Genomic DNA, 14,936 nt, shown 5'->3' on the forward strand with positions numbered 1-14,936 from the left:
GTGGTAGGACGTGTTGACGTGGTGGCAGGACGTGTTGACGTGGTGGTAGGACGTGTTGACGTGGTGGTAGGACGTGTTGACGTGGTGGTAGGACGTGTTGACGTGGCGGCAGGACGTGTTGACGTGGCGGCAGGACGCAGCAGTGCGGAAGAATACATCGCTTGATGGCGGCCGCTAAGCTCACTCACTCGGAAGGAGTCGCCGCAATGCCTGCGCTCTATCAAAAACCAATGGCAACTTCATTATTTACACACTCCATGATGGCTTTACACACTCCATGATGGCTGCTGGGGCTCTTTGTACGGTGGTGCTGTTGTTGGACTTGCATCGCGGGACCGTGAGACAGGATCAAAGGCGGCAGAGCTGAAGTCATGATACATGGGTATATTCATACGTTCCACTGCCACAACAGAAGTATTTAGAACTTTTCATGGATGCGAATATGTAACGGGAAGCGTTATACTTGGAACTCAGAGCACAAATTTTTTATTATTTCTAGGCATTTACGTAGATTATTGATAGACTGAAAAATCCGGAAGCGTGTAAGCCCTGACTTTAGCTGCATATCTGTTTGGTCATTCTCTTGTTCCCAAGTTCCTGTACCTGTTAATATTTTTGCCTTTCGTTGCCTCTTGTGTATTTCTATCACTTTACATACTTAAAACTTTCCGAATTACCTAATAACTTCAAAGTTTTAGCGTACATTACAATTTGTAATTAGTACTTAAATAGTTGATGGTTGACAGCACATCCAAGAATAATAGCCATGTGAGGGCAATATACGATCAACTGAGAGTGAGCTAGAAATTAAACTGTGAAACGACTGCTGGCAAGAGAAAAACGACTCAGATAAAAATGAAGTTGTGCTCAGACCGAGACGTGTGATCTCTTCATACCCGAAGTCTTAAAATCAATTCTAAAAAAATACAACCAACCTATGTAAGGCTGGTGCCGGAACCCCAGTCTCGACAGCACACAACAAATATAGTTGTTGGTTGTTAGTGAGAACCATCAGAGAAATAGCTGGCAGAAATGACAGCTAGTATAGAGAAGGCACCACACAACAAATATAGTTGTTGGTTGTTATAGTGCGAACCACCAGAGAAATAGCTGTCAGAAATGACAGCTGGTATAGAGAAGGCACCAGCAGTGCGGCAACCGCGTGCTCAATTGAGCGGATGATTCCCAGTCTGTGATTCCCAGTCTGTGATTCCCAGTCTGTGATTCCCAGTCTGTGATTCCCAGTCTGTGATTCCCAGTCTGTGATTCCCAGTCTGTGATTCCCAACATTGCGGTCAACAAGCGACATGTGATGCGCGATGTGGTGATGACGTGCAGATGGTGGTGATTGTGGTGACTTGGTGTTGTTGTCTTGGCGTTGTGCTGATGTTGGATATGTCCGATTTTCTCTGAAATTGGAAAAAAAATAATATTATTTGTATACAATTTGACAACATCGATCACTTCTTTGCATCGATCGCTTCTTTGTTCTATAATAGCTAGTGAATCGTTTAAGAAAAGATCAAATTTATTTACAACAGAATGAGGAACAGAAGACCATTTCTTCAAATATATAAAGTTTTATTTCCTCGATCAGCTGCAGATCACAAATATAGATGAAGTCAACTGGCAGCCATGGTTCAATTATGCGCCAATTAACTCGGCCGATTTTATATGCGATGTCGATAGACATTATAGGTTGCGCGGCATAACCGCTGTACGCATGAGGTACGTAGAAATTGGATGGCACTATTGAATACAGCATATATAACGCTTCATCATCTGGACATGCATGGTATACATGGCAGCGTTCTGCCTGACTCATTGAATGATTAAAATCATCTAACGTGGTATTGGCAGCGTTCTGCCTGACGCATTAAATGATTAAAATCATCTAACGTGGTATGGGCAGCGTTCTGCCTAACGCATTAAATGATTAAAATCATCTAACGTGGTATGGGCAGCGTTCTGCCTAACGCATTACATGAATGATTGAAATCATCTGGCGTGGTATTGGCAACGTTCTGCCTAACTCATTGAATGATTAAAATCATCTAACGTGGTATGGGCAGCGTTCTGCCTAACGCATATTGAATGATTAAAATCATCTAACGTGGTATGGGCAGCGTTCTGCCTAACGCATTGAATGATTAAAATCATCTGACATGGTATTGGCAACGTTCTGCCTGACGCATTGAATGATTAAAATCATCTAACGTGGTATTGGCAGCGTTCTGCCTGACGCATATTGAATGATTAAAATCATCTGACATGATATTGGCAGCGTTCTGCCTAACGCATTGAATGATTAAAATCATCTGACATGTTATTGGAAACGTTCTGCCTGACGCATATTGAATGATTAAAATCATCTAACGTGGTATGGGCAGCGTTCTGCATAACGCATTACATGAATGATTGAAATCATCTGGCGTGGTATGTTTAGCTGTGCGTACCCCAGCGCAATATGAATGAACAATATCATCTCAAGTGGTATATTTAGCTGCACGCCTAACTCAAAATGAATGATCAATATCATCTGACATGGTTAGGTTAGCTGTCTGCCTAATGCAATATGAATGTTGAAAATCATCTGAGGTGGTATAAGGTTAGATGTCTGCCTATTTATAGCATAGCTTTCTGCCTAGCACAATGTAAATGATCAAAATCATCTTGCGTGCAAAGTTTATATTAGCTGTCTGCCTGGCGCAATATGAATAATCAAAATCATCTGACATGGTAAGGTTAGCTGTCTGAATGTGAATGATCAAAATCATCTGACGTGGCAAGGTTAGCTGTCTGAATGTGAATGATCAAAATCATCTGACGTGGTATGGTTAGCTGCATTTCTGTTGGTGTTGGTGATGACGGTTACCTTGCTTGTGGTGATGATGGTGACCCTGCTTGTGGTGATGACGGTAATCATACATGTAGAAATGACGATGATCTTGGGTGTGGTGATGACGGTAATCATACATGTAGAAATGACGGTGATCTTGGGTGTGGTGATGACGGTAATCATACATGTAGAAATGACGGTGATCTTGGGTGTGGTGATGACGGTAATCTTGAGTGTGGTGATGACGGTAACGCTTCCCGATAAGTTATGGTGTTGTTATTGGCAGGAAAAGTCGCGCTGAAACTAAATATGACCCAAATGACTTTTCGTTCCTCCGTTCCCTCTTTTTCTTCTTGCCACAGAAAAAAATTGAAGATGCTGAGGGAACTGAGGGGGTCATGTGCCCTCATTGGCAGCATTGAATTGTAAGCTAAAAACTCAATGGTCAAGTGGCGCCTAAAAATCGTGCCATGTTATTGGTCGGGAATGTAATATTCTGGCAAAAAACGTGGCTTTCATTGGCGGAGCTTTGACGCTCTTCTTAAAAAGGCTTCTTGTCATTGGCTAAAACTTCACTCTCCCCTCGGGAACTTTTTTCTGATTGGCTGGACCTCGGTGGGGCAATAAAGAAGCGCTGCTCTCATTGGTCGGACTCTGACCAATGGCTGGTCAGTGAGCGCGTGGCTCTCAAAGCTCTCCTCCTCATTGGCTGTTGACGCCGTTACCCTCGTCGCACGCGGCGCTCCTTACTTATTTAAGATCATGCTTAAAGCATTAAATGAAACGACTTAATTTTAATTATTAAAGGGGTTCAGTATTTAACTAGTAAGAACTTAGCTTTTATTTCATACATACACGAAAATGTTGAACGACTGCCTCTCTTGGTATTATGCTGCCATTGTATCAAGGCATGGTTTGACTTCACGATGGTAAATTTATTGATGATAATACACAGCAAAATTTGATCATTCGTACAATGCAATAAAATTTTCATTTTCTTTAAATGCTTCATAGTGAAATATCAAATTGATGAGTTAAAACAATCGTACGCCAAAAATCCCCCGTACTTTTCGTACTACCCTCTCCACCCTAGCCTTCCCCCCCCCCGCCGTAGGCTCGCCGTCCGGGCGGGAATTTTGTCCTCATTTCGGCCCGCGCCGCCGCCGCGTCGGGGTCCGCACACCGGACCCCTCGGACCGAGAGGGGAAGCCAGGACCCCCGCCCCTACAGGGCCTCCCTGTGCTATGCCCTCACTCCCTGTGCTGTGCCCTCACTCACTGTGCTGTGTCCTCACTCCCTGTACTGTGCCCTCACTTACTGTGCTGTGCCCTCACCACTGTGCTATTATAGTGAAACTGAGGTGAAGTTATAATGAAACTGAGGTGAAGTTATAGTAAAACTGAGGTGAAGTTATAATGAAACTGAGGTGAAGTTATGATGAAACTGAGGTGAGGTTATAATGAAACTGAGGTGAGGTTATAATGAAACTGAGGTGAAGGTATAGTGAAACTGAGGTGAAGTTATAATGAAACTGAGGTGAAATTATGGTGAAAATCGTTGAGTGAAACGACTTCTTGACGCTGTGCGGTGGTGAATCTTATAGCGTGAAACTGACGATAATAAACTTTTAAAATTATTGTGTTTATTGCTGCGGTCATCGTTGGATATTTTTACGTGACGTGCAGGTTTGAGTGTCGGCAGCCAATATCTCTTCTCACTTACCCACTGCAGGCAGCGCTGCAGATCAGGGAAATTTTTTTAATTGCGGGCGCGCGGGAAGCGAAGCTCGAAAAACATCGATCAGTTGTTGTTGATCTACATTGTGAGACGGTTCGGGGAGGAATCTGCGCGGATTTTTATGGAAAGGGGATCATTAAGGCTTATGTTGGGGATGAAGGATTTTTGGGGGACCCAGGGGGCTTTTGTTGAAGACCATGGCAGTGTTGAAAGACCAGAAAAATTGTATTAGGCGTCAGGAGGCCGATGTTGGGAGATCATGCATGAGGCCTGTGTCGGGGGACCAGAGTTTATATTTTTTATGTTATGCAAGTTCATTGGTCCAAGTCACCTGAGGACGCTAGCGTCTTATGTCATGAACGCTAACGTCTATAACGTACAAGTGGTGGTGTAATTGCGTCCCTGCTAAACGTGGAAAATGAAACCTGTAAGAATGAATCCGATTGACCAATTAGATATAATAAGTTATTGCTTAATTTAAGTATTATTGAAAACGTGTGCGTGTTTGGGGGCTTGCATTTGAAAAATTTATTGGCTGTTGGAGTGCCGGCCAGCAATATACTGCGGCGTCGAGGTGTTACCATGCAGGGGCCTTACTTTCAAAATTCGCTAAGTAAACGCATGTACTAACGCTCTATTTTCTTGTCTATGATTGGTGGATTTTGCTTGAAAGGCCGTCAATGATTGGCTGATGAACTTACGATCTCTTAACTGTTTTTAAAAGAGTGGCTTGAAAGGCCGTCAATGATTGGCTGATGAACTTACGATCTCTTAACTTTTTTTGAAAGTATAGGCTCAGAACCTCAACTTTTATTTTGCGTGGGCGCAGATGCATCGTAAACTGGAGGAAGAGATCGACTGTTGAAATGGAAAGGGATCAATAAAAACGTGGACTCCAAATTATATTCCCTATACATATTTTTATATTTATTTTCAGACTGAAAATTTTAAATTTCTTCCGTATTTATAAACGGGGCATCAATGGAGTTCCATATATGTTAGATGTCAGTGTGAACAGGTCTTTATTCAACTAACTTACGTACATTATTTTAATATAATTATCGGATTTTAGTATCTTGGAATTTCGAATGATCGGATTCAGTATGACGTACGAGATTCGGAATAAAGAAATGCAGGGTTAGAAGAATCGAGATGACGCGATTCAGAATGATATAGGTCATATAGGTTGACTTCGAAAGACATATAACCAAATATACTTATCAGTATGTATTTCAGTATGTACATCAGTACTTATCAAATATACTTATTCGCGATGCTGACAACTGACTCACTCACGATAAATATATTCGTAATGACAGCACGAGTCTTGGTGGCAATATTCGTGTTCAAATTTGTGAAGGGTTTTCTCATGTGCGCTTGATGTACAAATCTAGATTTGTCCTATTCTCTTGCACGCGTAACAATTACTACATAGGGCGTTACGCGGATATAGCATAGGCCGTCATTGTACGATGAAAACCTGCATAAGCTTCGTGACAAAGGAAATCTTCGTCAAGGGATGAATAGATTATGCGTTAAAACAGATATTCATCATTATCAGTCCTTAAATAATCATTAAGAAGTTTAATAGCAATAATATAATATTCGCATTTTAATTCGAAATAGCTTTTAATACGCACGAACTGAACCTGTATTACGCGCTACCAAGGCCATGTGCGGACCATCAGCAAACTTACGACGCTTTCCTATACCACCAATAATTGTGCATGGCTTTGGTTCCTATGTGCCAGGCTCATGCACGAATGCCTGTAGCTCGGCAATGCGTACGAAAATTTCTTTGCTTCGATGAACNGCAGCACAATGTTGCTGTTTGTTTGGCGCAGCACAATGTTGCTGTTTGTTTGGCGCAGCACAATGTTGCTGTTTGTTTGGCGCAGCACAATGTTGCTGTTTTTAAATTAAATTGCGGTAGTCAAAATATGGTATTTCAGAAGCGAGGATCGTTACAATGCATACACCCGCTCGTACACGTAAGGTTGCCTAAGCGGATTCGGAACATTGCTGTCGATATTTTAATGTCTTTTTTTCGAATGATTTCCTTAACCCTCTCTCTCACATAACAAATTTATTTAGCCAGCACTCGTGGCCGCATTGCGCAGGTGAATCTGTTACTGTAGAGCGCCGTGAACAAAAACATCGCTTTGATTGTTTGGATAACTATTAAATAAATGGAAAAGAGGATTTAAGTTTTTATTTATGCAAATGCGTTCGAATTTCGAATAACAAAAGCCGGAGACGGTGTCTCGAGCGTCGATCACAGGCTAGACGGCAGTATGAAGTCATTGTAAAAGTCTACGGACCACACAGCCAGCATTCAAATATGGAACTGTGCATCTCGATAAAATATTACGGGACGAATTTTTTTGAAACTATCAATTACTTAAAAAATAACAATTAATGTAAAGTGAGCATACTATTTCATTCATACAAGCTGTAAAATAAGTTCTGTAGAATATATATATGTATTCATCAGTTGCTAAAACTTCATTTAGGAACCTTTAAAATTGAACTAGTTATTTAGTCTTTTCGTTTTATACAAAGTAATTAAAAACACACATGAACTATAACATCAATAGATGCAATATAAACGTTAAGCAGTCCTAAACTGAACAGAGTTTTGCTTTTGAAGACTCGCACCAAGTTTACATGAGCAGCGAGCAGATTGCCAAGGATTCATTATTGGCAGCAAGATTGCCAAGGAAGCAGATTGCCCACCATTCATTATTGGCAGCAAGATTGGCAAGGATGTCAGACGTGGCGGGGAGGTTGGCAATTGTGTCCTGAGGTGGGGTGGGGGCGGGAAGGTTGGCAGGCCTGACGACTTTTCTTATCTGCGTCGCACATTTTTGCTGGCGTCTCCAGCAGCGCTTCTTACGAGCAATCTAGCGCAACACAAAAACAAAATTTCGGGTTTGGGCGGAGTTTTGCCCACACGCTGGGGAGCCGCAGGGATTTCATTGGAGCTCCTCAACGCAACCCCAGCGCATCCCCAGCGTCCTCGGCTGATGAGTTTAACCACACCAGCTATAGTTTATTATCTAATTAATTAAAATTTGATAATTTCATCAGAAGACCAGCTCTGGTCTTCTAATGAAATAAAAATGATGAATTTAAAATGATGAAAAATATTAAATGACTAAATTCAAGACCTTATAACACCTGCCGAGTTTATCAGCTTAGATCACTCAAATTAACCATTAATACTTCAACAGAATTGATGAAATTTTACACTAAATTAAATGGAGTTGAAATAAGTACAACACGCAGTGCTATAGTTAGCATTATTAGTATTATTTATCAACATATCACGCAGCCTAGAATGTACGTAAAGATTTGCGATGAGTTAACCCTCGCGACGCTTAGCAAAAACATCAATTCAATCGCACATTCATATGTCTTCATAGCATATAAAGAATTGGCATCAAAAAGAAAACCATCGAGAGCTCGAGTTTAAATTTGATTTCTTTTTAAAAGAAAACAGGTAAAGAGCTCGCATTAAAAAAACATTCAGAACTCGAGTTTAAATGTGAGTTCTATTAAAAAGAAAACCAGTAAAGAACTCGCATTAAAAAGAAAACCATTGAGAACTCGAATTTAAAAGCGAATTCTTTTAAAAAGGAAACCAATAAAGTGCACGCATTAAAAAGAAAACCATTGTGAATTCGAGTTTAGATGCAAGTTAAAAAAACGGTAATGAACACGCATTAAAAAAAATCATTGAAAGATCGAGTTTAAAAGCGATTTCTTTTAAAAATAAGACATGTAAAAAACTCGCTTTAAAAAGAAAACCATTAAAGAACTCGCATTAAAAATAAAACCAGTAAAGAACTCGCATTAAAAAGAAAACCAGTAAAGAACTCGCATTAAAAAGAAAACCAGTAAAGAACTCGCATTGAAAAGAAAACCAGTAAAGAACTCGCATTAAAAAGAAAACCATTGAGAACTCGAATTTAGAAGCGAGTTCTTTTAAAAAGAAAACCATTAAAGAACTCGCATTAAAAAGAAAAACAGTAAAGAACTCGCATTAAAAAGAAAACCATTAAAGAACTCGCTTTAAGAAGAAAACCACTGAAAACTCGAGTATAGATGCGAGTTCTTTTAAAAATAAAAACGGTAAAGAACTCGCATTAAAAGGAAAATCATCACGAGCGCCAGCAGAAGTTGCGGCACAAGTCGCACGGTGGCTGCCCGACGCTGTTAAGCCGCGCGGTCCCTGCGGGCACGCAGGTTTTTATCAGGTCCGCCAGCAACGGAGACGTGCGCTCACTTTTTCTTCATCGTCGCGCCCTGGCAAGAAAGAAGCGACGGTCGCTGCAGCATTGAAAAGCGCACGCCTTACAGCGTCCAAATGAATACTATTTTTTTCGGGTTGACTGTATTTATTAGGCATGTTTTATTACAAATGAAGAAGTTAGGAGTAGAGAAAACGCGAACTAAAGCAAAAGAAAATCAATAAATGAGGAAGAAATGAAAAAAACTTTGAATTTCGTGGATCACCGAAGAAAGACGGCACTTGAATTCCGAGGAGTGAGGGTTGCGTATAAGGAGGAGCGAGGTGGGAGCGGGAGAGGGGACAGACCGAGAGCTCAAGTCGAGGTGCGATAAAGAGTTTCTCGTTCATCTTTTTAATCGCCTTCTTTGAGGGATCGAGCAAGAGTGCGTCTTGTTCGTTTCTTTTCTGGAGAGACTTGGCAGGAGCTGGTCCTGGAGAGAACTCTGGGACGCTTTAATTTCCACGTGACATCACCGCTCCTTGACGAGTATAGGCGGGGGTCAACCAGCTGGGGGGCGTGTTCGTGAACGGGCGGCCGCTGCCCGACTACGTCAGGCGCCGCATCGTCGAGCTCGCGCTGCTGGGGGTGCGACCGTGCGACATATCACGACAGCTGCTCGTGTCGCACGGCTGCGTCTCCAAGATCCTCACCCGCTTCTACGAGACCGGCTCCATCAGACCAGGCTCCATCGGCGGCAGCAAGCCCAAGGTAAGCCCTCAGCACGGCTGCAACTCCATGATTCTGACGACCTTTTACGAGACTGGCTCCATCAGGCCAGCGGATCACATGCTGAAGACAGGCTTCGCTCAACTTCAGCCTTAGTTCATATTGACTCATATGACTGTGAGGTCAGTTGCCCAAAGCCAATGAATTGGATGTACACAGCCACCGCTTAATTAAGCATGCATGCTCAAATTAAATATGGCCATGCACCCATGCTGCATGTATCTGCCAAAGCTACCCCGGCCTATCCTCTTCTGGCCTAACCTACTGACTTCGCAACACTTCTCTACCCTAAGCAAACTTCAGCTTTTCTAACCTAACCTTATTGGCTGCAGGAAGTTTGGGAGGTGGAGCAAGTAAGCTGGTAGAGCCAAACATTGGCTACAAGAAAGATTGAGTCTTGGCAGCGTGAATAGGTTAGGCCAGAAGAGGTTAGGCCGGAGTAGGTGAGACCAGATACAGAACTGCCTGTTTATGAGCGAGCATGCTGAAGTTTTGGCTGAAGACCTACGGCGCTATTTTATTCAAGCAGCGTGTCACTGGTCTGGATACGGTGTTCCAGCTTGGTCTGTGGTTTTTAGCTCTGTGCCTGAGTAAACTTACTGCATTGCAAGCTGAGGCTGGACGTTGGATCCAGGGCATATTTAAGAGTAAAATTCATGGCCCACGGCTGCGCTCAACGACGAAATCATCATAAAACCAATTCAACTGAATTTTTTATGTAGTGATACTCGAGTCTCATTTAGTGAGCACTTATCTCACATGTTATATATCTCACAGCAGTAGGTGTCTCACTAAGCAGTTGTCTCAGTACTACGTATTCTGTGTCTCACAGCAGCATGTCTCTCACGTGTCTCGCGTGTCTCACAGCATCAAGTGTCTCACGTGCCTCACAGCTGCACGTGTCTCACGTGTCTCCCGTGTCACGCGTGTCTCACAGCATCAAGTGTCGCACGTGCCTCACAGCTGCATGTGTCTCACAGCATCACGTGTCTCACGTGTCTCACAGCATCACGTGTCTCACAGCTGCATGTGTCTCACGTGTCTCGCGTGTCTCACAGCAGCAGGTCGCCACCCCGACGGTTGTCAAGAAGATCCTGCGCCTGAAGTGCGAGAACCCTGGCATGTTCGCGTGGGAGATACGCGAGCAACTAACTGCAGCGTCGAGGGGTTACCATATGGCAGAACCTCAACGTTCATTTTACGCGTGAGCGGAAATAGGGGGAAGACATAGACGGTTAAAATTTAAATGGATTAAGAAAGCTTGGACCCAAATTATATTTATTATTTATATTTTATAATATTTTTCAAACTGAAAAATTTAAATTCCTTCCGTATTTCTAAACGGGGCATCAATTGGAGTTCTATATGTTAAATGTCAGTGTGAACAGGTCTTTATTCAACCAACATACGTGTATAAATTATTTAATATAATTAGCGGATTTTAGTACACGGAAATTTTGAATGATCTGATTCAGTGTGACGGGATTCGGGATTACGAAATTCAGGATTACAGGAATCGACATGACGGGATTCAGGATGACAGGTCGTAGGTTGACTACGGAAGACATACCAGTTATGTTTAGTATGTCTTTCGAAGCAGATTGTTGTAACAAATATTAAATACCCTTATAACCATTTTGCAATTTCAAGCATATCGCTACACTTTTTTTTACTACACTAAAAAATATCGCTACACTTTTCAACACTAGACAATAAAATTAAATCTTTTTTCCAGTAAATTTTCAACGTAAAATGAAAATTTATTTTGGGCGAACTCGCAACTCTAAACAAACCTAATATATGAAGCAATTGATGGCACATCATATTCGCGATGCTGACAACTGACTCGCTTAATTACCATAAATATTTTCGTATAGACAGCGCGAGTATTAGTATTTAATATTCGTTTTATCGGTTGTACAAACTTGTTCGAATAATAAGCATTTCGCTACATAAGCTTCGTGATAAAGATACTTTAATCTTCGTGATAATCTTAGTCAAGGGATGAATAGTTAATTATGCGTTAAAACAGATATTCATCATTATCAGTCCTTAAATAATCATTAAGAAGTTTAATAGCAATAATATAATATTCGCATTTTAATTCGAAATAGCTTTTAATACGCACGAACTGAACCTGTATTACGCGCTACCAAGGCCATGTGCGGACCATCAGCAAACTTACGACGCTTTCCTATACCACCAATAATTGTGCATGCCTTAATTGGCCACATGCTGTTTACGGGGAAGCTCATGCTGCAGGAATGCCTGAAGCTCTGCAATGCGTAAGAAAATTTCTTTGCTTCGATGAACACTCGCATTCTCTTTACTTTCAGTCTAAATCAAGCGTTAATAAACAAACTAACGCTACGAGACACCGCCTGACGTAAGGAGAATTTGAGGAAGGACGGTTAATTAAGAGAAAGACGTAACTTCGACATGAGATTATCTCTGTACAGATCAACTAATCGGCGCACTTCGCAGGAACGTTAGAGAGAAGGCTCGAAAATTCAGTTGCTTTATTTGCGTCGCATTGTTTTTGATGACATTAATTTTCATTAGAATATTTGAGGTCGGATGGACGAACAATTATTGCACAACAAAATTAAAAATAGCAGATGCTTGCAGCTGCCGCACGGCGCTGCTGCGGCGTCCAGCAGGTGTGATGACGGCAGCGAACGGCGTAATTTCGACCCTGCCGGCTATTAATTATTGATATCACCGATATGACCTGTAATTTATAATTACGTTGAAAGGGATTTCCTTTAATTGCAATTACATGAATTTGGAAACTACAATTATAAGAGGAAAATTATAATTATTTTATAATCTTGATCATTGTGATTTTTTCTCAGAAGCAACGTCCGGTTAACCGGCCAGTATTCAATAATACTGCTTTACCGTAGGATTACTTCCATCTATACCTCCATTTCTAATTTCTCCATTACGCACGCATTTATACGCCGCGGATGACAAAAATGCTAGAAGTCACGGTGACAAAGCGCAGATCAATTCGTTCCTCTTTTGGTTACGTTGCCAACTTTGAGTTGAAATTCTTGCGGCATAATTTGGTGCCAAATGGGCCTTACTGATGATAAGTATCTATTCAATAGATATATGCATTTATACCTTATACATGCTATCATCTTTTGTGATATCTATACATTATATATGCTATCATCATTTATAAATGCTTTGTTTTTGCTGTTGTTGTTGTGCTGTTGTTTGTGCTGTTCTTGTTTGTGCTGCTGTTGTTGTGCTGTTGATGATGATAAGTATCTATTCAATAATGATATATGCACTTACACATTATACATGCTATCATCGTGGATGTCCCCACGGAGCTTATCTTGCTGCGTTATCCACCGCAGTCCGCGGTCATCTATCGCTACGATCCTAACGACTTCCTTTACCGACACACGACCTCAGCCTTCACGACACGCGCCATAGCAACACACCTCGTGTGTCCCGACACACGCGCTTGGCCACGCGATACATCGAGGTGGTACGTAAGTTCAGATGATACACCACTTAATATATCATCAATACACGCTATTCCTACGGACGATCAAGAGCGTGTGTTTGCCATGTTATTCCTGTGGGACGCGCGTAATCCCTCTTAATCCAGCGTAAACCTTGTCAACCCTCTATCGCCGTATATGTCACTCTGCAGGAACATAACTTTCAACTTAAATTATACGTAAACTATTGAGTGTAGCAACCTGAGGACGTTTGTACGCAAAAGAGACCATTTTAAAGTTTTCGTACGTGGCGGCAACCATCAGTGCAAGTCATTGGCGCTCACTAGAACGTATCCTTTTTGTGCAGTAGGCTTGTGACAATATTGCTCCGGTTACTCGTGTCAGGCGGTAGAGGGTTAATCCGTCCGATCTCTCGTACCATGTAAATGTTTTTGAAGGATCAAACAAATTTAATATTCAATGGAAGAATTAAAATTAATTGCTCTAAACATACACCTAAAAAAATAAACAACTATTTTGGAGAAAGATAACCTTTATTTATTTCATGTGTGTTACTGCAAGCCCTGCCAGATAATGCTATTCCTACGGGACAATAGCTGTTGTTGTTTGTGCTGTTTTTGTTTGTGCCGTTGTTGTTTGTGCTGTTGTTGTTGTTTGTGCTGTTGTTGTTTGTGCTGTTTTTGTTTGTGCTGTTGTTGTTGTTTGTGCTGTTTTTGTTTGTGCTGTTGTTGTTTGTGCTGTTGTTGTTGTTTGTGCTGTGTTGTTGTTGTTTTTGCCGTGGTTGTTGTTGGTGCAGTTCTTGTTTATGCAGTTAATTAATGTTGTTTGTGCTTCTATTAGCCTTTTGATGTTTGTGCTGTTAAGACCACCCTGGAGAGCGTCTAAATTGTAAGGCACCTAAAAATATAAATTTCTTTATCAATAATTTAATAATTAGCAATAATAATTATCAATTTATCAATAATTTATTTGTCTTTTATTTCTTTATCACTATTATAAATTGTATAATAGCGATGTCAGTAAATTTAGACATTTGTTTAAATGTAAGATTACGCATATAAACTTTGTTAGCAAAATTGCTTAAACTGCTGAGCAGTGAACTCGCCTGCAATGCTGAGCAGTGAACTCGCCTGCAATGCTGAGCAGGGAACTCGCCTGCAATGCTGAGCAGTGAACTCGCCTGCAATGCTGAGCAGTGAACTCGCCTGCAATGCTGAGCAGTGAACTCGCCTGCAATGCTGAGCAGTGAACTCGCCTGCAATGCTGAGCAGTGAACNTGGAGGGAGAGAAGTGACAGGGATGGAAAGGAAGGGTGGAATACGGAGGGGTGGAGGGAGGGATGAAGAGGGGTGAGGCAGCAGCAAGTAACTAGCAATCAATAGATATTTAATAGACGTCACGTGGCCAACGCGTGCACTGAAGAGCATCCCTGTCGCTGCTGGTGTTGTTGTTGTGTGTGCTTTTGTTGTTTGTGCTGTTGTTGTTTGTGCGGTTGTTGTTTGGGCTGTTTTTGTTTGTGCTGTTGTTGTGGGTGTTGTTGATGTTTTTGTTTGTGCTGATGTTTCTGGTGCTGCAGTTGTTGTTGTATGTGCTGTTGTTCTTTGTGCTGTTGATGTTTGTGCTGTTGAGTTGTTGTTGGGCTGTTAATGTTGTTTGTGCTGTTGCTTGTGGTGTTGCTGTTGTTTGTGATGTTATTGTTGTTTGTGCAGTTGTTCTTGTTTGTGCTGTTGTTGTTCGTTGTGCAGTTGCTGTTGTTTGTGATGTTATTGTTTCTGCTGTTGTTGTTGTTTGTGCTGTTGTTGTTGTTTGTGTTGATGTTGTTGTTTGTGCTGTTGTTGTTTATGCTGTTGTTGTTTG

The 14,936-nt window shown here is 41.5% G+C and overlaps 1 protein-coding gene across 1 annotated transcript; it reads left to right on the forward strand.

The window, feature by feature from the left end:
• Nucleotides 1-2,984: 2,984 nt before the first annotated feature.
• On the forward strand, nucleotides 2,985-10,805 carry LOC108683223 (paired box pox-neuro protein-like). The gene is made up of 3 exons (XM_047880025.1): nucleotides 2,985-3,062; nucleotides 9,364-9,579; nucleotides 10,656-10,805. Exons 1-3 carry the CDS (start codon nucleotides 2,985-2,987, stop codon nucleotides 10,803-10,805), a joined length of 444 nt encoding a protein of 147 aa, XP_047735981.1.
• The last annotated feature ends 4,131 nt before the right edge of the window (nucleotides 10,806-14,936 follow it).

Source organism: Hyalella azteca, unplaced genomic scaffold (genome assembly GCF_000764305.2).
Source record: "Hyalella azteca isolate HAZT.00-mixed unplaced genomic scaffold, Hazt_2.0.2 contig4457, whole genome shotgun sequence".
Classification (NCBI taxonomy): domain Eukaryota; kingdom Metazoa; phylum Arthropoda; class Malacostraca; order Amphipoda; family Hyalellidae; genus Hyalella; species Hyalella azteca.

Excerpts from the sequence above, each read along its gene's own strand:
- LOC108683223 (XM_047880025.1), top strand. The coding sequence starts at position 2,985 with ATGACGGTGATCTTGGGTGTGGTGATGACGGTAATCATACATGTAGAA. Across the intron at positions 3,063-9,363 it reads TCTTGGGTGTGGTGATGACG|GCGGGGGTCAACCAGCTGGG; the intron begins GTAATCTTGAGT and ends TGACGAGTATAG. Across the intron at positions 9,580-10,655 it reads TCGGCGGCAGCAAGCCCAAG|CAGCAGGTCGCCACCCCGAC; the intron begins GTAAGCCCTCAG and ends CGTGTCTCACAG.